A 23,686-nucleotide genomic window follows, 5' to 3' on the forward strand; every position below is an offset into this window, starting at 1 on the left:
AGTTTAAGAAATGGAACCTAACCAGTATTTCCCAAATAAGCGATATATGAAAGACCTGTAATATGAAGAGGTTTGTCCAAATGTGCCAGGAATATGATATGGTCAACAGGGAGATTTTCAAGACTCACCACTTACAGCATATACTCTGGTGAAATATATTTCTCAGAGAAATCACTAGCTCAGTCGCAAGCCTTTGTAATAGTGTCCGCTTAAATGAGCAATAAAACCCTAAACAGTGACACCACAGAGTATCTTGACAACTTGAAAGAAAAACAGACTGGTCAAGGTGATGGAAGGCATAGATGTGGCAATACACTCATTTATCCCAGGATAGTAATAGTAATGGTGTATCTTGCAACCAATAAAATCTACTTGGTGAGAGGAGATGGGAATGGGATCAAGGGTCTTTTGCAGTTACATTAGCATAAGGAGTGTAGATACACCACAATAGAATCACCTGTTGACACACTGGTACCATTGCTAAAATAATAACCCTACAACAACAGATAATGAGTTTGAAAACATCTCAACGTCTCACCATTAGAAGTTCAGTCAAAGATTGTAGGGCCTGCTTCCTGACAGACACTGCAGGGTCGCGACATCGCTCTTTCAAGGTAGACAGATCATCTGGGCTGCAAGAGCTCACATTGAACTTCAGTATATTCACAATTACCTGCAACAAACAAAAATGAACATGAGATAAGGGTTAAATTATGCACACAGAGAGGAACAAAGAAATAGGAGACAGAAACTACAACTAAAAGAGAATTACAAGATACGCAGAAGAAAGGTGGGCATGTAAATCACTCTGAAGAATTGGGGCATAAGAGTCTAACTAAGAGTCCAGGAGTTACTAGGTGAGAGTATGCATACACCAACAGAATCATTTATGTCCATCTCCTGTCCAATATCCAAAAATACCATAAAATAACTCAAAACACCATAAGATCAAATCCAGAAACACACTAGCTGATGCCTGTCAAAAAACAAAAAGCACCAAGACACTGCACTTCTTCTTTCCAAGCAAATCAGATATAATATGTTGCAATATAAACTAATCGCAAACAGGGTGACAAAAATCTAAAGTGGCCACAGAATCACCAGTACCTTCTCAAAGGGCATTCAGCAAACTCACAATTAACATTTAGAATAATAATCCAACCCAATGATAAAGGTTTCCTTGCCCTCACAGAGATCATCCTTAGCCTGGGTGTGGCTGAGCCCAGCATGAAATGTGGGAAGCCATCCTTATTCTTGTCAGTCAGTCTTCGAGCCTCAAACCAGCAGATTCCGAACCCTCCTCGCCCCACTAAAACTATGAGATGAATTACGGAGGAACACCTGACAGGGGCAATGTAACAAGTGTAGTTTTCAAGCAGATACCATGACCTGAAGGCAAAATGGCGGCTCACGAAGGTGAAGAAATTGCATGGGCTGGTAGGTCTGGAGAACCACGGGGGCACAATGAGTACTGCAGGACCACACACCATGATTCCCTTAGGCAAAACATCATCCATAGATTTGTAGAGGAATCCGAGAAGAAGAAAACCCAGCAACAGCACGGCTTTCAATGGGTAAAATGGCAAGGTCAGACCGATCTGGATGGATTAATTGGGGGAGCGGGGGTCAGAGGAGTGAACAAAGAGGAGGAGGTAGAGTATCTGACAGGCTGGTATGTTCAGTCCTCACAAATCTCAGGAGTAATCAAGGGAGGAACTTTTCTGGGGCAAGCACCACAGGAGAAGATCTGGAAAGCGAGGAGCCAGGTCAAAAAGTAACAATTCAAAGAAACCAAGCACACAGACTCTTGGAAGTGATCTCGCCTTACGGAAGCACAATGAGGAAAGGTTTTCTGGGCTCCCTGCCCTGTGGCTTAAAATCCAACAGCCAGCCAACTTAATAAATGTAAATGTAAATGTAAATGTAGTATACTTGTAAAGCGCACAGCTGCCCCAGCAACGGGGCGTCCCGGCGCTGTATAACTCTGGGGAACCCGTCCTGGCTTTCCCTGTGGGATGGTCCCTTGCTGGGAGTCCCCAAGGTGGAGCCAGGCATCCCCGGAATTGGTGGGGCCGTTGTGGAGATTAGGCAAGCTAATGCCCAGAGTTGCCGAGTGGAACCCCTGATTAGAGTAAGCACCGAAGCGAGAATTATCGAGTCCGCTGACCAAGGTCCACGACCCTGCCGCGTCGGGAATTGAACCCTGGTCCCAGGCTGACTTCTGCTCTCAGGCCTGCCGCCTCTAACCAGTGAGCCACACTACTCCACCCATCCTCACCCCAAAATAACAGAGTATGTGGCAGAATCGGACTACATTAAGAAATATGAGTTGACAAGCTGAGAAATAATGACAAAAGGAAGAAAAAAGTTTGCTCGTAGAAGTGCCTGCCAGTAGTAAAGATGGCCGCTGGCTTGGAGCATATCTGACCTAGAGACAAGAGATACATAGTACTGCCATCCCAGAGGCTTATGCCCAAAACTGAAGAATGCAATAAGTGGGCACGGAGTAGAGAGCTGCCCCATCTCAGATCTATCAAGTTGGCAGACGAGACGTTTGTGGGTGCACAACGGATAGAGAATGGGCCCATCGAAGAGGTACCAGCAATACAGTGGGCACAGGGTTCGGTTCCTGAGGGGCAGGAAATGGATGTTGCAGCATTAAGCAGAAGACCGCGGTAAGTAAGCATGGTGGCAGGGGCGTGGGGTGCAAAGTTGGCCTCCAGGATTTGAGAAGTCACCAGGCAAAGTCCTTGTAGGCATGTTACCGAAGAGGATTGGGCCCGCCCAAAAGCCGTCAGTGAGACGAGTGCAGGGCTCCCCTCCCGAGGGGCAGAACATGGAGTGGGCCTAGGTATCTCAGGCTAGGCAGTGGTGCAGGAATTATAAAAGGAGTGCCGTGGTTGGGGGGTGAGGGGGGGGGTACACTGCTGCACAAACAGCAACAACCGAATTGCCAACTTGAGTGTACTGAACATGCCAGAATGAAAATAGACTTGCTGGAGGGTATCGCAGTGATTCATTCAAGCTAAGGGGAAGTAGGAAATTGACACTGTGTGGTGCCTGATGGGCATGGGAATCCTCCCCGCTCCCCAAAACTGCTGCAGAGAGGCTGAGAGGAAAAACACAGAAGTGACCGCCTTGAAAATACCAGATTCACATCATTATTGGACACAAGAAGTAGGAGTGAACAGTAAGTGGTCTACAAAAGACAAAGCACAAAACCCAGTACGGATTCAATGAAACGTTGACAAAAACGCGAGAGTAATCAACAGATCCCTGAGAAGCAGGAGATGGAGCAGTCACAACCTGACCTCATGCTAGCAGATGTCACTAAAGCAATACAGGATCCAAGAGTGTCAACTGAGACAAAAGCTGATGTGGTAGCAATAGATCTGGGATGGGTCAGAGCAGAGCTCACCAATGTTACAGACAGAGTGGAGAAAATTTAAACTCAAGCTGCAGAAACACAGCGGCAGTAGTCGTCATACAAAAGAAAATGGACAAACTAGGGTGCAGAACTAAAAACCTAAAATCCAGAGAGTAAGATAAGAAAGGACGGTCTACAAGGAACAATATCCACCTAGCTGGACTCCCAAAAAAAACAGAGGAGGGGGAATACCTTCAACTATTTCTAGAAGACTGGATTGTTACTAAGCTGAAAACCAAGGAATTGTCCAAATTCTTTTCGAATGATTGAGCAAACAGAATGCCAATGACCCCTCAATCCTCCCACCTCCTCCCCCTCCCCTGGGAGAAAAGCCAAGGCTAATCCTATTCTGACAACTCAATTACAGGGACAGATGTCATCCTGCAAGAATCCGGAAAAAGAAAATCAGTTTGGATAGAGGGCACAGCAGTTATGTTTTTTTTTTTTTTTTGTTTGTTTTTTTTTAAAAACCTTTATTATCACTTCACAGTAATACAAACATGGGCCTACAACCTTCCCGGCCGGCCACTAGTCAATTCGTAAAGTAAGCAGAGCAATATAATAGGAGACGGCGGTCCATAAGCCGGGGTCAGGCAAGTATACAGGATACGACTCACATGTAAGCGTACAGCGTAATAAGCAGGAGTTAAGAAGGTTAATTTTACAATAATGAAGTATAAAGCAGAAAGAATATCAGAATGAGTGCCAGACAGTCACACATGATCCCACAATAACAACAAGAAACAATAATCCGCAATAAGTGCAAGTACACTTAAGGACACATGGGCAAGGCATACGAGTCAGGATAAATGTGGACAACACATACACGCCATGTCAAAGCAGCACCCCAGCCCAGAAAAACAAAACAGATTGTAGGAGACGACGATACCTAGAAAAGAAAAAGGAAGGGGCCATAGAGACAAAGAAAAGACAAATAAGCAACCCTTCACCCCCCCCCCCCCCCAGCAGCGTGCCTATCAGCCCAAAAGAGACCCGAAATGTAGAAGAAAGAGGAAGAAAAAGGAAAAGAAAATTTATGAAGGAGGGCCAGCGATAAGACCACCCAGCTCCCCCCCCCCACCGACCGCGCACAATACACAGCAGAAGCAAAGTCAGAAGAGCCACAGTAAGCAAAAGTCATAAAGTCAAGCGATAACATCCCCGAGGAGTGTCCCTTCAAGAAACTCAGACAGCCAACAATATGTCCCATCATATCGTGAACGACATCATCCCTGGCCTTCTCTATCAATAGTACACACACACGGCCATTCAGCAGATGACTTAGAGTACAATGTGGCGGGTCCGACCGAACCGGGCGCTCCGAGAAGCGCCAGTACTCCACGGGACCATAGCCCCCAGAACCCAGACAGGTACACATGGCGGATCTCCGTAGTCAACAGTACCGATGCCGGAGACACCCCCCAGGCATAACATAGTCTCACCAGCCAGGAGAAAAAGGGCACACAGTCCGAAAAATGTGGAAGCGCCGCCGGGGCAACCCAAACCATGGATCGATGTTGTTTCTTCCGCCGCTGTACAGACAAAGGCCCCGGCGAGTCACTCCCAAACGCAACAGAACAGTCCAGAGCGATGTCACGGACCAGGTCTATCGGCGTCTCGACAAACGTAGGCGCAGCTGGAACGTCCATCACTGACGCAAAGGCGGGCACATCGGCGCTTCCCTGCGATTCATTACAACCCATGCGGAGCGGTGGGACAACAATGGCGGCCATCCTTCTTCCCAGATCCCGGGCGTCCCAGATCAGGGACATATGCAGAGTTGTTAACGCAGCCAAAACATCCCTGGGTGTGGGCTCTCTCTCATGTCGCCAGGCCACAGGACTCTCTCGCAAATCGGCTTCTCCGCCCGAGTGAGGTGTGCACAAGAGGGTGCTCTCCGCCATCTTTGCAGCTCCGGCCACGACCCTCTCCACCTCACCTCGGGACCGGGTCTCACATCAGGGGGGGAACAGGATTCACAGCGGGAATCTCTCACGCCAAGGCAGGTTTCTCCGGAGAGTCACCAAAAGGCTAACAACTCCGCCGTGCCCTGGGGGCAACACGCTGACTCCGGGCAAAGTCGGTAATGGGCCCGGATACGGCACCGGAGCGGGGGGGCTAAAAGTCATGCGCCTCCCTCGACCCAGCTGCCTCACACTCCCCACACGGTTCTCCGCCAGTTGGGCTGGGTCGGCACTGTCGCCAGCGGTAATCAGGTCGTCAGTCTCCACCGGCCGGGTCCTCACCGTCACCAGAGGCCGCTGTTGTTGCACTCGCGGCCGGCCACTCTCCACACTCGAGACCCCGGTCCCAGCTCCGTGAAGGCCTCAAAACAGTCGGGGACACTCCAACAGGTCAGCAACAAGCAGGAGCCTCAGGAGCAAGCAGTAAGTGAAAGTGACTCTTCGCCTACACGTAGATGCCGCTGCAGCTCAGGATAAGTGCCAGGATATATGTGCGGGGTGAGGAGGCTCACGGAGCCGAGCGGTTACGCAGCCATCTCGATCGCCATCTTGGCTCCTCCTCCACAGCAGTTATGTTGTTTCCTGATTATACTCTCCAAATACAGACACTTCACCACTCCTCTGAAGTTATAAAGAAATGTACTAAACTACCTGATGCCTTTCCTGGTAAAACTGAAAATAAGGAATGAGCACAGATAACACTTCTTTACAACAGTAGAAGAAGTCAAGTACCACTTTATTCAATCGGAGCAATGCAAATCATAAAAGTACATAAAATCATACAATTCATTACAACATACAAGGAACATATTGAGATTAGAAGGCAGATAAAACATTGCCTCTCAAAGACTTGAATTTTAAACTCCAGATAAGATTCATGATAAATTAAAACATACATTTGGAGTGGATAAGAGTTGCAATATAATAGGGCTGGCCGCACTTGACTAAAAGTAATTGACAAAAAAAGCGAGCGAATGAAACTACGTCGCAGTGTATTATATTACGGAGAAAAAAAATGTGCAGAGTATCCGGATTAGAGGCTAGATCACAAGTACATTCATGGAGCTCAAAAATCTTATGCCATCCTAACAAACTGAGGGAACAAATTCAGTCTAAAAATCGGTCAAAAGTATTCTATGACGACAAAATATAATTAAGGTTAGATAAAAGTCAATGTTACCGATTGATTTGACCATGTAATAATGGGTCAGTGAGCTCTTAGCAAGGTCAGGGCTTCCCTTTTCACCACCCCTTGTTGTAAATTAGAAAAAAAAAGCATGCTTGATCCACAGGATATCTGCTTTGTTAATAAGTCCGGATCAAAAAATGTAAGGTCTACCAAGATCACTCAAAGTGCACATAATATAAAAGAACCAAGGTATGCAGTTCTAGCATTAAAAAAATCCATAGAATTCCTTAAACTATATCCACTAAAGGTCAGTGTATCTTTCAGCCGAATAGAGCCACAGAAGCAGAGGGAGGAATTTAAATGAAAACTAAAATGTATACCAAACCTACTTCCTCAAACAATCTCAGAGGGGATACTTTGAGTGATCTTTTAACACATCTATTCAGGTTGCAGAAAACAAACAGAGGTACAAGACATGTGTACCCAGTTCTCACTCTCAAAGCTCACTGAAAGGATACATTTCGCTTTCTAAATGTCAATGTCCGACTTGATGAGAGTACGTCACAAGCACCTTGTAAAATCCCCTATACGATTTCAAACTCTGTTGAAAGACTATAAATGATTGCTCATCAGAGAGACACACTCCAGCTGAGAGTCCAGTGGCATACCCAGATACCAAAAATAATCTACTCTACTAATGTGATGGGCCTTCATCATATGTTTTTGGGTTTTAACACTCTTTGGTTCAACCACCATGATGTGAGTTTTGGAAAAATTAGTTTTCAAGTCCACACTATTCATAAAGTTGATAAATCAATCTAATAGATGCTGCAGATCATTAGCAGTGAGCGCAAGTAAAACAGTGTCATCCAAGTAAAGCAGGGCAGTCACAGGTCTGCCTCCAGCCTTTGGGACATCCTGACACTGCTCAATTAGAAAGGACTCTAGCCAATTAATCTAAAAAATAAAAATAGAAAACGCTAGGATACATCACTGTCAATCTCCCCTCCTCAGGATAAAGTGCTTTACAACAGTACGACCAGACTGAGACTGGTTTGAGAAACTTGGTAAGTGGAATGGAAAGCAACATCAAGATTTCGACATATGAGCAGCAGCAGTCTATGGAGAACTGAGTGACAACTAGGCACACAATTGGCAGGAAGAATCAACTACATCGGTATATGGTGAAATATTTGAAAGGGCTTGGGGAGGGGCAACCCACAGTACTTAATGACTTGCATGCCAGAGGAGTAGCAATAGGGAAAGCTGTCCCCAAACTCACAAAATAATAAACAATCCAATCCGGCAAAAGGCCAATAAAAAGACCTCTGGTTGGGCCCTGGATCAGCGGAAGCTAAGAACTGTATTATACTGCTATGTTTACACGTAGTGTATTATGTTTGCTAGATATGTTGGGTTAGAGTACCTTAAATGGCATTGGGCAGGGTGTGTCAATTGACTGGCCATTTGGAATTTATGTTTACATGGGCTTGATGGTGGAAGCCTTGGTGCAGTTTTGTTTATAGTTAATGTGGATGAGATTATTGTGCCAGGAGATAGAGTACAGGAGGATAGTGCAGTCTTCAGGTTGGTCAGTGGAACAACCAATACTAAATAATGTAGATGGAAGCTATTATTGTGGTACTGGCCTCGAATGTGTGGGGCTAAAATAATGATACCAAAAAGGTGAGCGAAGGAGCGTACCTTTGTAAGCAAGGTGTTCATATAGCCTGCAAAAAACAAACATACTTCCAGAAGAAACAGGCAAAATAGAGAAAGTGGAGAGAGAGGTTCTATCATGCTGACATCAGCACACACGGTGGGAGTGTGGGGATATGGCTATTGCCAAGAGTGTCCTTTGCTGAAACTAAGAATATAACAGACAACAAGGGTCATTATTTGATAATGAATGGCAAGTTGAATGGCAGAGATTAACAATCAATGGACTATATGCCCCGAACACAGATTGCCAGACATACTATCTAGCATTGGTCCAGCTGGCCATTCTGTATTCGAGCTGGTCAATGATATGGCTGGGGGCCTTTAATTGTATCCTGGATGGAAAGATAGACAGGCAGGTGCATGGCACAACTTATAAGAAGAGAATGAAGTACTTGCTGACAGAGATCATGAAAGGCCTAGACCAGACAGATGTATGGATTGCTTAAGGCAACCTCATTTAGACCTGAAGTTCAGTCTATGATCCTTGTTGTGGCCTATGATGGGGACACTCTATTCAGCAAACATATCAATGATGCTCTTTTAGCCCTCAAGACAGTTACCGACACAGCCAAGACCCTCAGCACCCTGAAATACAGGAAGAAGCCCTTTTGGGGGGCTTGTGACCAAGGTTTCTCAGCATACAGAGGTGGATTTCAGCCAATCATACTAGACCTGCCAGCTCCAATTCAGACCTGCTTAACAAGCATATCGTCTACTATCCCCAGCGGGATATGCAAAGCAAGGTCCCTGCAGAAAGCCACCACACCACAGCCGGGATACAGGTTGCAAACAGAGACATCTACCAGGTACCAGCTACACCACCTTTGTCCCACCCCGTAGGTGCACAGATCTTCAACTACCTCCATCAATGGAGAAACATCACCTCGGACAAATAGGTATTAACCTAGTCAATTATGGCCATACCCTGGAGTTTACAAAAAGACCACCAAACACTCTGCCAAGGGTAGCGCATACCCCTTAGTCTTCACTTTTTGAAAAAGGAGGCCCCATAATGATCGCCAAGTGAGCAGTGTAGAAGGTTCCTGTTGCTCGAAAAGGATTCTACTCTTTTTTTTTCCTCATACACAAGAAAACAAGGGAGTGGAGATCCATTCTGGATCTCAGGAAGCTAAACTAATTCCTCCACAAGCAAACCTTACTCTCTCCGGCATTCTCCACCTCCTGAACAGCAGAGACTTCATGAAGTCTCTAGACCTGGAAGATGTATATTTCCACTCCTCCAGAGTATCGCAAATATCTCTGCTTCACTGTAGCTGGTACTCATTACCAATTCAGAGTTCTCCCATTCGGTCTCAAGTCAGCCCCTCACATATTCACCAAGTGTTTTGGCTCCAGTAGCAGCCGCTCTCAGGAAAAAAGGTCATCATGAATTCACCTACCCAGGCGACTGGCTGCTAAAAGCTTCGAGGCAAGCTGCCAGAGCTATGAAAGCCTGTCTGTCACTGTTTCTCAAGCTAGGGTTCACTGTAAATCGATGAAAGTCCCCAACTACTCCCAGTCAAACGATGCAGTTTCTAGAAGCTGAACTGGATACATTCAGGAAAAAAGCCTTCCTCTCACAAGAAAGACAAAGGAGACTAGCGTCAAACCTTTTATAAACTTCATAACAACATGATAATAAATAAGGATGGTTGGCCCAGCAACAGTAGAAAGGCTGAAATGGCAGACAACCTTTAAGGGTTTGCGACCACTTGTCTTTTAAAATGGACAGTGTGGTAGATACCACAAAAGGCCACAAATCTGTCCCAACAACCAACATAAATGGACGTTGGGGAAGGGCATATAGCGGTGAAGATGACCTCCAATACCTCAGGTGGCAGATCAAAAGCAGCAAATTGCAGATGCTCAGTCTCCGCTCATGAAGGGATGGATTCCACAGGTTCAGGACTATGCCTTGCAGCTGCAACAAAAGGATTTCCCCAAAAAGGAAGCCTGATCGAATGACAGATGCCCCCGCCCAGGTGTTCCGAGTGCCACACTTTCCTGGCCCAATACGGAGCCACTAGGATGACTTCAGCCAGGTCATCTTGATCTTTTCAGAACTCTGACAAAGAGAGTAGGGGTTTAGTAAAAGAAGGGGGTTCCCCAATGGGCTTTAAGGATGTAGGCAGGCTGTGGGGGGAAGAAACTGTAAATAGAACGAAAGAATTCAACCCTGCCTTATGATCTGATGGCCCTAAACATAGGATCCACACAATATATACGGGGTGATTTATCTAAGAGCTAGCATTGCACAGAACAAGCTGGATTGTCAACCCAAATATACTCCAAACATTTTTGATAAAAGATACATATATATTTTTATTTTTTTATGTTCTTTGAATTGATATAGCAAACAATGTACGAGAATAGATTACATGTCAAATCCACATAACATTTTCAGAACACCAACAATATACATTAATAAAGGGGAGATAAAAAAAGAGAAGGAAAATTCATCCTATATAGTCACCTACCCAGTCGCACGCCACACTACAATCACACTAACATGCTTACAAAGTCTAATTCATTCAACCCAAAATTCTTTCATTCGACTTTCATTCCTTCATATAATCCTGGTATGTGCAACACAGAGATGGAAAATTTGTTGCATAATTCAGAGTATTGTTCCAGGTGGCAGATGGTATATACAAGAATCCAGATGGATATAAGACAGTATGCCGTATTCCTGGAAATACACGCCGACGCGCGTTTCGGTGACAGGCCAATGAGGCCACACCTTCGTCAGGGCTAGTGGCAGTTTACTGGGAGGGGAACAAGTATAAAATCTGAAAATAAAAACAGTACTTTTAGAATCTTTTTCTATATACACAATATAGGTTCTGCAGTGTTCAAAACATACATTTTCTACTGTTCAATAGGTTTACATCCTAGATCAGTTTTAATTAATAGTGTAATCACTGTGCGGTTGACTTCTTGTGGCTGTGCAATGCCATGCTGCATAGTCGCACTCCCTAGGACAGACTCCCGGTTAGGTGAGATCTGTTAGAGGAATATTGATAACCTCAGCTAAGTGAACCTTGGGGTACATCATTTCATAACACTACTTATATTCAAAACTATAACACAACTCTCTTCATACATACACTCATTTATTCAAGCGCTTTATTTTTAAAAAAAGACCGGTTTTTGGGCCCAAGATCCATCAGATAGATTTATAGCCAAATCTGTGGTTTATGTTTGAATGAACAGACCTCTATTTTAAGAAATTATATTACCCATAGTCGAGTAATGTATTTACATCATAGTCTCCAGAGCCAAGGCGTTATTAATATGGTTCTTCCATATGGGTATAGATTTTTTGGTTATACCAAGGAAAATTTTAAGCACGATGTTCTCTAGCATAGTATGATAGATGTTAAGACTTATTTTTTGAACTCAATATACACAAAAGAAAAACAATTTAAGAGATATATTACCTAAATAGTGGCACAAATACTAGTAGCCAGCGGATCTAGATACAAAGAGGGTATCGCTCTTGAATCATTTTCAGACTGGATATTAGAAGTACGGTCCTGTATTAGGGATAAAGGTCAATTAGATGAGTTCCCCATAGATTAGAAATTGTCTAGGACATAAATCAGTGTTAGATAAACGACACGAGCGACACTTTTAAATTAGATTTATCTTGACGCAGGCTCAGATCGAATCCCTATATTTGTCATCACGCACAGTGTTAAGATATTTATTCAATACATATCTGTCAACTACCATTTGTTTACTGCGGAACTATGAAGAATCTTAATAATGGACAGACACCGTCTCACTCCTATGGTGCTAATTCACAAAATTAATGTAATAATGCACTTTTTAGGTTACCTGAACAATTCTCGGGAGTTTTCTCCGATAGAGGTAGTGTTTGTATAATAAAATTCCCGAAGGCCAAAGGATATCTAATTTTCAATAATGGTTCCTAACAGAAAAAGCGGAAGCACTAGTTTTAGCAAAGATCCAAATTTAAACAATGTTTATACTAGCATCCAGTAGGTCAATTTAGTCGTTTAGTTACCTAGGTAATTTGGTCGCTTCTGGCGTAGCAGTAGCGCTATGTAATGAAACCCGGTCCGACCACGGCAGATAGGTGGATTTCAAGCAAGCGTGAGTATCGGACGGGCGTTGCTCCGCCGTCTTTCCTGCTGGGTGGCTGCGACAGGCAGTAAAGGGCAAGGGTTCCTAATAAAAGATGGAAAGCCAGTATTAGGCATATGTTTAACTCACGGGGCCCTCAAGGGTTTTGCATAGGTCGACTACTACCGAAATATCGACTTACCTAAACGTGATGGTAAAACGACCCAGAGTGGGTTCCGTCGAATCTCTAGTCCGACCAGCGGCAACGGGAGACAGGACTCTCGCTTGCTTGGTTGTCAGTTTCCTTTAAATAGGTAAGGGTAGGTCTTCGCGCCATCTCATAAGGTGCCTCAACTGTGTTAGAGCTGTAAACCTAAAAAACAGACTTCACCCTTCTATTCAGCTAGGCGGCGGCCATCTTAAGCTAGTAAAATCTTATATAGACAAATAGTTATTACATTTTCACCTCTCTCTTTAAGCCTTCTTTCAGTTATAAACAATCTTTATATTCACGAAGATGTTTATTTGGAGAGACATATAAATAGATAAGGGTAGGTCTACGCGCCGTTTCATGAGGTGCCTCAGCTATGTTAGTGCTGTAAACACGAATGACAGACTTAACTCTTCTATTCAACCAGACGGCGGCCATCTTAGAAGAGTAATATCTTATTTAGCAGAATTATGGTTTCACCTCTTAGTCTATTTGGCCATATTTTGATTTTATGCAATCTTTTTATTCACCATTACAGTTATTAAACGAGACATTCAAATATGCCCTGATTTTATTCGAACTTGTACATATGCGTCAAGATAAATCTAATTTAAAAGTGTCGCTCGTGTCGTTTATCTAACACTGATTTATGTCCTAGACAATTTCTAATCTATGGGGAACTCATCTAATTGACCTTTATCCCTAATACAGGACCGTACTTCTAATATCCAGTCTGAAAATGATTCAAGAGCGATACCCTCTTTGTATCTGGATCCGCTGGCTACTAGTATTTGTGCCACTATTTAGGTAATATATCTCTTAAATTGTTTTTCTTTTGTGTATATTGAGTTGAAAAAATAAGTCTTAACATCTATCATACTATGCTAGAGAACATCGTGCTTAAAATTTTCCTTGGTATAACCAAAAAATCTATACCCATATGGAAGAACCATATTAATAACGCCTTGGCTCTGGAGACTATGATGTAAATACATTACTCGACTATGGGTAATATAATTTCTTAAAATAGAGGTCTGTTCATTCAAACATAAAACACAGATTTGGCTATAAATCTATCTGATGGATCTTGGGCCCAAAAACCGGTCTTTTTTTAAAAATAAAGCGCTTGAATAAATGAGTGTATGTATGAAGAGAGTTGTGTTATAGTTTTGAATATAAGTAGTGTTATGAAATGATGTACCCCAAGGTTCACTTAGCTGAGGTTATCAATATTCCTCTAACAGATCTCACCTAACCGGGAGTCTGTCCTAGGGAGTGCGACTATGCAGCATGGCATTGCACAGCCACAAGAAGTCAACCGCACAGTGATTACACTATTAATTAAAACTGATCTAGGATGTAAACCTATTGAACAGTAGAAAATGTATGTTTTGAACACTGCAGAACCTATATTGTGTATATAGAAAAAGATTCTAAAAGTACTGTTTTTATTTTCAGATTTTATACTTGTTCCCCTCCCAGTAAACTGCCACTAGCCCTGACGAAGGTGTGGCCTCATTGGCCTGTCACCGAAACGCGCGTCGGCGTGTATTTCCAGGAATACGGCATACTGTCTTATATCCATCTGGATTCTTGTATATACCATCTGCCACCTGGAACAATACTCTGAATTATGCAACAAATTTTCCATCTCTGTGTTGCACATACCAGGATTATATGAAGGAATGAAAGTCGAATGAAAGAATTTTGGGTTGAATGAATTAGACTTTGTAAGCATGTTAGTGTGATTGTAGTGTGGCGTGCGACTGGGTAGGTGACTATATAGGATGAATTTTCCTTCTCTTTTTTTATCTCCCCTTTATTAATGTATATTGTTGGTGTTCTGAAAAATGTTATGTGGATTTGACATGTAATCTATTCTCGTACATTGTTTGCTATATCAATTCAAAGAACATAAAAAAATAAAAATATATATGTATCTTTTATAAAAAATGTTTGGAGTATATTTGGGTTGACAATCCAGCTTGTTCTGTGCAATGCTAGCTCTTAGATAAATCACCCCGTATATATTGTGTGGATCCTATGTTTAGGGCCATCAGATCATAAGGCAGGGTTGAATTCTTTCGTTCTATTTACAAAGAGAGTAGGGGTGTCAAGGTGTCCAATGTCCCATTGTAACCAGAATGAATCTTCGAGTGAGCGTTCTCTCTGAAAACTTCCACACTGCACGTTCCCAACAGTGGGAAAAAAGATCTAGCCAAGGATCTCCCCACTGTCAGAAGATGCACTGCACCACATTGGGATCTGCCATAAACTGCTTGCCTAGCTTGGCTACTCCGGCATTCGAGTATCATTCAAGTAGTTTGTGACTATGGACATCCAGTGACATTCCAAGCATCTCCAGACCCAGGCCCCTCCTCCACCCTGCTTTTTGCAATACCACTTGGCAGTGGTGTTGTCCATGAGAACCTGCAACAGCCTTCCACTGATGGATGGCAGGAAAGCCTTCAGCGCCAGGCTAATGGCCTACAACTCCAGTAAACTTATCTGGAGCTGGACTTCCATCGGTGACCAGAGTCCTCTGATCTTGCCTCCCACCGATGGTTTCCCCAACACAGTAATGACCCGACCATCGCCAGGATCAGGTGGGAAAGGGACAGTTTCCTGCCACTGGACCAACTGCATTTGTGCAGCCATCAATGCAAACTATGACCCTTCTCTTCCTAAATCTGGAAGGTATTCAATATATTTCCTCTGTGATTGACCCACTGGAACTTCAGAGGCCAAGAAGCCTTTGAAGTGCTCTACTGAGACCCAGAACTGAGGCTGAACCTTTGGGATTATAGAACCAACCGCCTGACTCAATGTAGCAGAGGGAAGGCCTGGAACTGCATTGTATCCAGGATAGCTTTAAATAATGGCACCTCTACAAAGGAATCAGTGCAAATTGGCTCATTGATCGTGAAACCCAATGATGTCAAGAGATTTGTCATGGTTTGGTGGAGGTCTACGGCGGACTATGGTGAGCCAACCTTTAATGGCCAGATGTCTAAGTAGGGGAAAACTACGACTCACCGGTAGGTTGACAATATGGGAGCATCAGAGGGCGTGCAAAGAAAGGTAGACATCATGTGGAAATGTTTGGCGGCCTCTGAACTGGGCTTTAGCTTGTGACTGGCTAGGTGAATATTGAGCCCTCTCCAGAGTTAAAAAAAAAAACGGTTCTCCCAGATGGGTGAAACAGCCTCAAGGTGGTCACTATGAAGCAACTGGTTGTTGCATATGCAAGCAGCTTGGGCTTGCTGAGGACAATGTGCTCGCTGTTCTCAGAGTATCAAGATGGAGGAAGGTGAGGACAAGTGAGCTTTGTACAGATCTGGTAGGAACCTGAAGTGTGGCCTCTCATTCAACTCTTCGTGCCTGTGGGCTGCGCATCTGTACAACTACAGCACCCCCCGACACTACACAGAGCTGATACCTGTACCTTGGTATTTTTAAATTTGAGTTTGTTTTCTAATTGCAACAGGTGATTTAATTAACATTACTTATGCACAGGCCCATGCGGAGGATTGACCTTAAGCACATTGTTTCATAAGTGAAATCAAGGCATCCTGCTGCCTAGTCCACATGTCAGGCTGGTCAGCACCAGTGCTGCAGTTAGCCTGACATTCATACTTCTAAGTGTCTGAATTGTTGTTGCATCTGAGGGACAGAACACAGCCCCCTGTGCTCCAATGGAGCACGGTTTTGTTTTGCTAAATTATTCTCAATGTCAATCTCAATCTCTGCATTGTAATAAAGAAAATGAGAGCAACATTGGCACTGGGTGAAAGAGGGATGAGTTTTCCCTCTCAGCAACCATAGCACGCCCTATGATGAAAGGAAGAGCAGTGCAGAAATGAGGAGAACATTGCCAATTATTTAGCGTCTTTTAAATATTGCAAGCCATGCTGCATATCAACTCATATTTAAGAGGTTAACAAACATTAAAGAAGACATTTTAAGATTTGAAGTGTATGCTGACTTAAAGGATACAAGTTTACGGGGGCGGAGCTTGCCAGCGACCAAGATGGCCCTTTGAGCCTTGGGCTCCGTCTCGGCGTGCGCACTATCCGGCATTATCCTGCATCATATTACAGATTAGAAACTGTTGAGGCTCCCCCCGATCAAGCGGAAGAACGGAGCTACTAGCGAGTGTCTGGCGGTCCGAGTTTGGGGCTCTGAGCCCGAAGATAACTACTGCGGAAGTGTGGCGGTGCGGTGGGCCTCGCAGCTGCGACCTGGAGTGTTTCTCGGGGCCGCATTACGTCGCTGTGCGTGCGGTGTCGGAGCTGGTGGCTGACGGGCGCTGACTCGGCGGCTGTGCTTGGACGCCCGGAGGGGAGAGAGCACCTGTTGTCCGTACCGGCTGAGGAGGTGAGAGACCCTGCGCCCCCCCCCCTTCGATAGAGGGGACGCCGCGAGGAGGAAGAACTTTGACCGCGGCTGTGACAGAGGGCCTCGGCGAGGCGGTGGGTGCCGGCAACCCTGGACCTGGGGCTACAACGCGGGGGGGGGGGGCCTGCTATGGCAAATGTGGAGCGAGCAGCGCAACGGTCACCAGGAAGTGCGGGGGAGCGATAGCTGCGGCGGTGGAAGCGAGGAGGCCTAAGGCGGTGCATATGATGTTGCGGCAGTGCCCCGACCAGGGCAGGGAGCGGATTTGGGCAGAGCCCAGCCAGGCTTGAGTGAGAAGTTGCACGGGCGGCGGGTGCACTGGCCCCGCCACGAGATTGGCAGAGAGGATCACATCGCTGCATAGAGCGGCAGTGAGGGGCCTTCGTGTGCACTAGGTCCGGAGCTCGCAGTGACACCACACTTATACGAGGGGGCGTCTGTGGCTCCGAGCTTCCCCCCCCCCCCGCACGGGCGTGGCAGCCGCATGGAAACTAAATAAACAGAGACCTTGAGCCGAGGGCCACGCACACATCTGAGGCGTCTTGAAGGGCACGTGGCGGGCCTGGTGCAGGGCTCAGGAAGGCAGTGGTGTAGACGGAGAGATAGGCTGCCACGTGGAACAGGCCTTGAAACTAGGGGAGGTCGGAGGCGAAACTACAGTTGGAAGAAAGTGGTCTTTCTAGGCAGCGAAAACACTCGACTATGCCGGTGTGGGGCACGGCAACGCCCCGGTGTGAATCTAGCCGGAGTTGGCCTGCGGAGTCTGCAGTACACCGCACTCTACGTTCGTGCGGCGGTCTTGCTTCCTGCCCACCTTGGCCCTTTGGCAACATGGGTAGAGGGGACAAAACGCAGAGCAAGCTGTCCTTTGAACTAAGGCGCTCAAAGTCACAGGACACGACAGGCGTGGACAGAAACAGCACGATAGCTGGTGAGGAAACCGCAGCAGGTACAGACATAAAGAGCTTGCTTCTCGCTATGGAAAAGGGCCTACAGAATAGAATGGCGTCCCTCGAATCGAAAATTGACGCCCTGACCTATAGAATGGACTGAATGGCTGAGAGGATCGATAAACACGCGGAAAGACTCGACATGTCCGAAAGACGGATCACGGAAGTGGAAGAGGCGCACACGGAGCTGGACACTGATCATAAAAAGCTAGGAAAACTCATGCAGTCATTGCAAGATAAGACTGAGGATTTAGAGGCCCGCTCGAGCCGCTGCAATTTACGCATCACGGGCCTTCCAGAAACGACCCTCACGGGCAACATGGAGCTGTTTGTAGAAAAATTACTGGCGACTCTGCTAGGTGAGGGGGTATTCTCTCCGATGTTTGTTGTTGAGCCGGCGCACTGCTCATTGGGCCCTCGCCCAAGGCCAGGAGCTCTGCCGCGCCCCATAATCGCAAAACTGCTCAAATACAGAGACAGAGATGCTGCGCTGCGGCTTGCAAGACAGAAGTCGCTGCAGTTTGAGGGCTCGGAGATATCGCTTTATCCTGATTTCACGGCCAGAGTGCAGGATGCTCGGAAACACTTTGTCCCGTTTAAAAGGCAGCTGCGTGACTTGGGATTGGACTACGCCATGTTGTACCCCGCAAAACTGCGTGTCAATCGGCAGGGGAAATCCCACCTATTCACAGACCCGAAGGCCCAGCAGCAGGCGTTGAAGGGGTGGTTGAGGGAACACCGCAGAGACACAGTCAGAGCTATGGAAGGCGAGGAGACTAGTAGCCAGCTGGATGAACAGGAATGATCCTTTTTTTGAGCTGCATGATACCAGAGGGGGTAAGGGGCAATATGTGCGGAGAAGCCTGGAGCATGGTGACATTATAAAGGTTGGACATGTGGCCCAGTAGTCGGGAGGTGGGGCGGGCAAGAGGATCTGGTAATCAGGATGGCAACCACAAGTGTATAGTACAATGAGGCAACTGTATACACAAGCACGGACGGATACGAATGCAAAGTTGCCATGGGGGTGCGAATAGTCTAACGGCGCACACCTGGGGGCATAACAGATGTGGAGGGGGGCTTCAGCGATTGTTGAAATTCATGGTGATTAATGATTTACAGAGGGGACTGTACCATCTGGTCCTGAATGATGCAAAAGAATCGGCACAACGGGAGTTCGGAGGAGGGCGTTTAGTAATTGGCGTAGACGCACTACTGGTTGGTTGTGAAGCAACCTTGGCCCCCGTGTGCTATGCACCCAAATGACCCCCTGAGGGTCACTCAGTTCGGGAAGATGTATTGGGGGGGGGGGGGGGGAAGAGAGGCCGGGATTCTGCAAGGCCAGGCCAGGTTGGGGGCGGTCTGCAGTGGGAGGCGGATATTGAGTTGTTGGGGTGGTCAGTTTTGGTTTTTATACACAGAGCAAGGCGCAGAAGCACACAGTGAGCGTGCACACACGAAATGCAAATTAGATAACAATGGCGGGCACGGCTGAACCAGAGAACCCTAGGCCTGTAGACTCGCTTAGAGTGCTTACGTGGAATGTTAGGGGCCTTAACGATTACCGGAAGTTGAGGAAGGTTTTGAATTACTTACAGAGACATCAAATAGACGTGGCAGTCCTACAGGAGACCCACCTTCCGCAAGCGAGCAGGATGCTACATTGTAGGGGTTTGGAGGGACACATCACCGTGGCGGGCTTCACGACATGCTAGAGGAGTGTTGACTTGGGTAAACCCCAAATCGAAATTCACACTGGGGCTCCTGAGAGCGGACCCGGCTGGCCTCTTTGTGATATCTAGGCGCAAAGGATCGGGGCTGGACTTAGTTTTAGTTAATGTGTATGGCCCTAACTATGATTCCCCGGAATTTTACACATCCCGTGACTATAGTGGGGCCCGGTTCCTGTGGGGAGGGGATTTTAACTTGGGACTAGACCCGGTATTGGATAGATCGGCAGGCCCAGCCCGTAGGCTCACAGCTGCTGCGCAAGCGTTGGACAGTGTGATCACCAGCTTAGACCTAGAAGATCTGTGGAGAATAAGACACGCTGTTCAGGGGGGCTACACACACTACTCGGCCTACCATTACATTCACACTCGAATAGACTACTGGCTGGCGTCGTCCTCCATGTTGGGTCAGATACGCGACTGTAGGGTCTTCCCGCGCACCCTGTCAGACCACTCCCCAATCCTCTTAGTGTTGGCCACTCCTAAGAAAACAATTCCACCGTTTACTTAGCGATTCCCGCCCTACTCGCTCCTTGACCCGTTCTTCAGAGGAGAACTAGCGGAGGCTATTGACGTGTATTTTGAAAGTAACATAGGCTCAGTAGACAGCTTTCAATTAGTTTGGGAGGCATTTAAGGTCTATATAAGGGGCATTGCAATGTCCAAGCACTCCGGGGTCCTTAGAACCATCAGGCAAAGATTGGCTGAATTGGAGAGGCACTTAGCTCACTTAGAGGAGCAACAGCGGAGGGCCCAGGATACAACAACGGATGAGGAAATAAAGTCTTTGCTAGCCGAATATCATGAGGAAGCAGACAGGGAGGTCAAACATATGGGCAAGTACGCGTCGGCCCGCACATACGGTGAGGGAGAGCGACCCGGCGCAGTTCTTGCGAGGGTGCTGAGGGGAAGGAGGGGCAGGCCGCAAGTTACAGAGATTAGGACGGACGAGGGTGATGTCCTCACGGACGAGGCTGACATAGCCCAGAGGTTTAGAAACTATTACTCAGACCTGTATTCTTCCAAGTGTGGGGATCTAGACGACGAAATTCTTGATTACCTGGAGCATATAGAGCTCCCTACACTCACCAGCACACATAGGGAATTCCTGATGCTACCTATCGAGAAGGATGAAATTGTGGAGGCCCTGGCGGGTATGAGGTCTAGTAGTGCCCCTGGAGCGGACGGGCTCACACTGGGCTTTTATAAGACATTCCAGGACCAATTGCTCCCACATCTGTCGGTGCTGTTTGATGATATTTGTGTAGAAGTAAGTATGCCGCAGTCCATGAGGGAGGCGATCATGGTTACTATCCTCAAGCCGGGTAATGCCCCTGATGAGTGTAGTTCATATAGGCCCCTCTCTCTACTGAACGTAGACACTAAAATATTCGCCAAAGTGCTGGGAAATCGATTGGCGCTCCTGGCCCCACTTCTGGTCGCACCGGAACAGGCGGGATTTATCCCGAACAGGAACTGAACACATAACATACGCACAGTTTTCGGCACTATGCAGCATATAAAGCAGGACACGAAAGCAGTTGCCGTGTTCTTCGACATGGAGAAGGCCTTCGACTCCGTGGAGTGGCCTTTTATGAGACAGGTGTTGCTAAGGATGAGGCTGGGATTGCCGTTCCTGCAAATGCTAGGTACCTTGAACAACAGGCCGAAGGCCAGAATTCGCCTCGGGGATTTGGTCACAGACTCCTTCCCCATTAGCAGGGGGACTTGCCAGGGCTGCCCGCTGTCCCCTCTGCTGTATGCCCTGGTGGCGGAGCCGCTAGCGTGCGCACTGCGGGAATACCATGGCCACGAGGGTATAGGCTTCCCCACCTACAGGATTGTGGTTTCGATGTATGCGGACGACACCTTGCTATATGTCCGGGACCCAGAGCATAATTTGTCGCCGATGCTCAGAGAAGTGGTACACTACGGGCCCTCTCTGGTCTGAAGGTGAACTGGACGTCATTGACCTTCCCCCTCACTCCGGCGATGCAGAAATTTGACATGTAGTTCCCGCTGTAGTGGACAACGGACTCAATTAGATACTTGGGTATACGGCTGCACATGGACTCTGAGACTGTGTTCAGGGAGAACTACAGTGTTGCTGTTAGCAAACTGGAGGATGACGTAGAGGCTTGGTGCAAACTCCCGCTGTCGCTTCTTGGTCGTCTCTCGATCATGAAGATGGTGGTGCGCCCAAGAATGCTGTTTCTGTTCTCTAACCTTCCGATGGTGTTACTCCGGGTATTTTTCCAGAGACTGACAACTCATGATCAAGCTTGCGTGAGCCGGTAAGCAGCCTAGGGCACGTTGGAAGATTATCACGCTACCGTACAGCATGGGGGGCCCGAGTGCCCCAGATCTGGAGCTTTATTACAGGGTGGCTCAGGGGGAGCACTTGCACACCTGGGTTCATGGAGAAGCGCACATCCCCATGTCCGAATGGAGAAGTTATTTGCAGACCCACTCCCCCTCCCTGCCACGATTTTCAATCCAACGGATCGTAGAACTGGGAGTCTAGATTCTATTACAGCCACCAATCATGCATGGCATTGCCTTCTGCAATTGCAGGGCGGGGCTTGCTATACTCTCCTAGTATGCCGGTGGAGTGGGCCAGATGGCCGACCCCCTGCAGAGATAAGGGAGTGATTACTGCCTTACACAAGCTGAAAATCGACCTGGCAAGGGACCTCTTCCGCGACGAGAAGGTTAAGTCCTGGGATCAGGTTGCTGAGAGTGGGGGGGAGGATTCCTTATTGCTACATTTCCAGTATCAGAGTGCGCAGAGCTCTTTTGGAGCAACTGGGAGACGACCTTGCTGAACCGCCGGAGGTCCCTGAACTCTCCTATATAGTGAAGACGGAGTCCCCTCGCAAGTTGATAACCAATCTTTACAAAATTGCGATGTCGCACAGGGAGCATCAATTCACGGTGGCAAGGCTGGCATGGCAAAAAGATTTATTGATCACAATAGACGATGATATGTGGCGCTACTGCTGCGTAAATACTAGGAGTATTTCCTCAAATGGCAAGCATAGACTGATACATTTCAAATGTATAAATAGGGTGTACTACACCCCTGAACGTCTGCATAGATACGGCCTCCGCCAGGCAGCAGAATGCGAGAGATGCCATGCGCCTGTGGCAGATTTTCTACACTTTGCGTGGCTGTGCCCTGGAGTGAGGTCATATTGGGAGGACATCTTTACAGAGCTGAGCAGTATAGTGGAGGTTGCATTGGTCCCAGACCCCGCGCTGGCGCTACTAGGTCACTCCTGGAAGTTGCCCAGAGCCGTTCGCAGGCTGGTTGACATGGGGATGCTCATGGCCAAAAGGGTGGTAGCCCTATGCTGGATGAGAGGCCCAACACCCAAAACTAAACGCTGGGCTCACGACATGTTATACTGTTTCGAGAAGTTGGCCTGATATATGATGCTCACTAGTTCTAGTGATCACCTTGTATCAGTCCAAACAACCCTTATGGTGATTGGTTGCAGCTATCCTAGTGGACAAAGCAGTCTTAGGCTAAACTCGTTATGGCATGTGAAGCCAGCTGTTTTACCACAATATAACCCCTTGAATACCAGATGAAAGGACACCACACAGGTTGTTATGAAAATAAACAGTATATTTATTAATAATAAACACCTCTGAACTCTTTATGAGGTCAGAGGGCTAAGCACATGACAATCTCTTAGGAAAAATACGATAAGTTGCACAAAATTACAAAGGTGCCCTAGGGGCACGACAAACCATATACTAAGTAAGGGGAATGTGAAAGTCGATAGGGAGAATGGAGCTGTCCAGAGGCTGTAGGATCGTTGGGACCACGCTACACTAACTCTAGGTAAGTAATAGGAGGCCCACGGAACGTGTGTGCAGAGTGTGAACTCACACGCGAGATGCGTAACAACGTCTATGGACAGTACAGTTCAAGTTAAAGGTAAGTACGGACAATCCTGACTAGGTAGGACTAAAACGACTGTGGAACTGGACACTAGGACAGTTAAACTACCCTTGAGCACCGAAATGCTCTCGTTACCTCACCCACGGGCTGCGGGTG

The 23,686-nt window shown here is 46.7% G+C and overlaps 1 protein-coding gene across 2 annotated transcripts in view; it reads right to left on the bottom strand.

Annotated features, from left to right (window-relative positions):
• NCAPD3 (non-SMC condensin II complex subunit D3) overlaps window positions 1-23,686 on the bottom strand; it is a 764,397-nt gene that overhangs the window by 476,795 nt on the left and 263,916 nt on the right. For both annotated transcript variants that reach the window (XM_078681814.1, XM_078681815.1), the window contains exon 15: window positions 539-673. In XM_078681814.1, the coding sequence (XP_078537940.1) occupies window positions 539-673 (135 nt within the window). The remainder of the gene's footprint in view (window positions 1-538; window positions 674-23,686) is intronic.

This window comes from Lissotriton helveticus, chromosome 3_1 (genome assembly GCF_964261635.1).
Source record: "Lissotriton helveticus chromosome 3_1, aLisHel1.1, whole genome shotgun sequence".
NCBI lineage: Eukaryota > Metazoa > Chordata > Amphibia > Caudata > Salamandridae > Lissotriton > Lissotriton helveticus.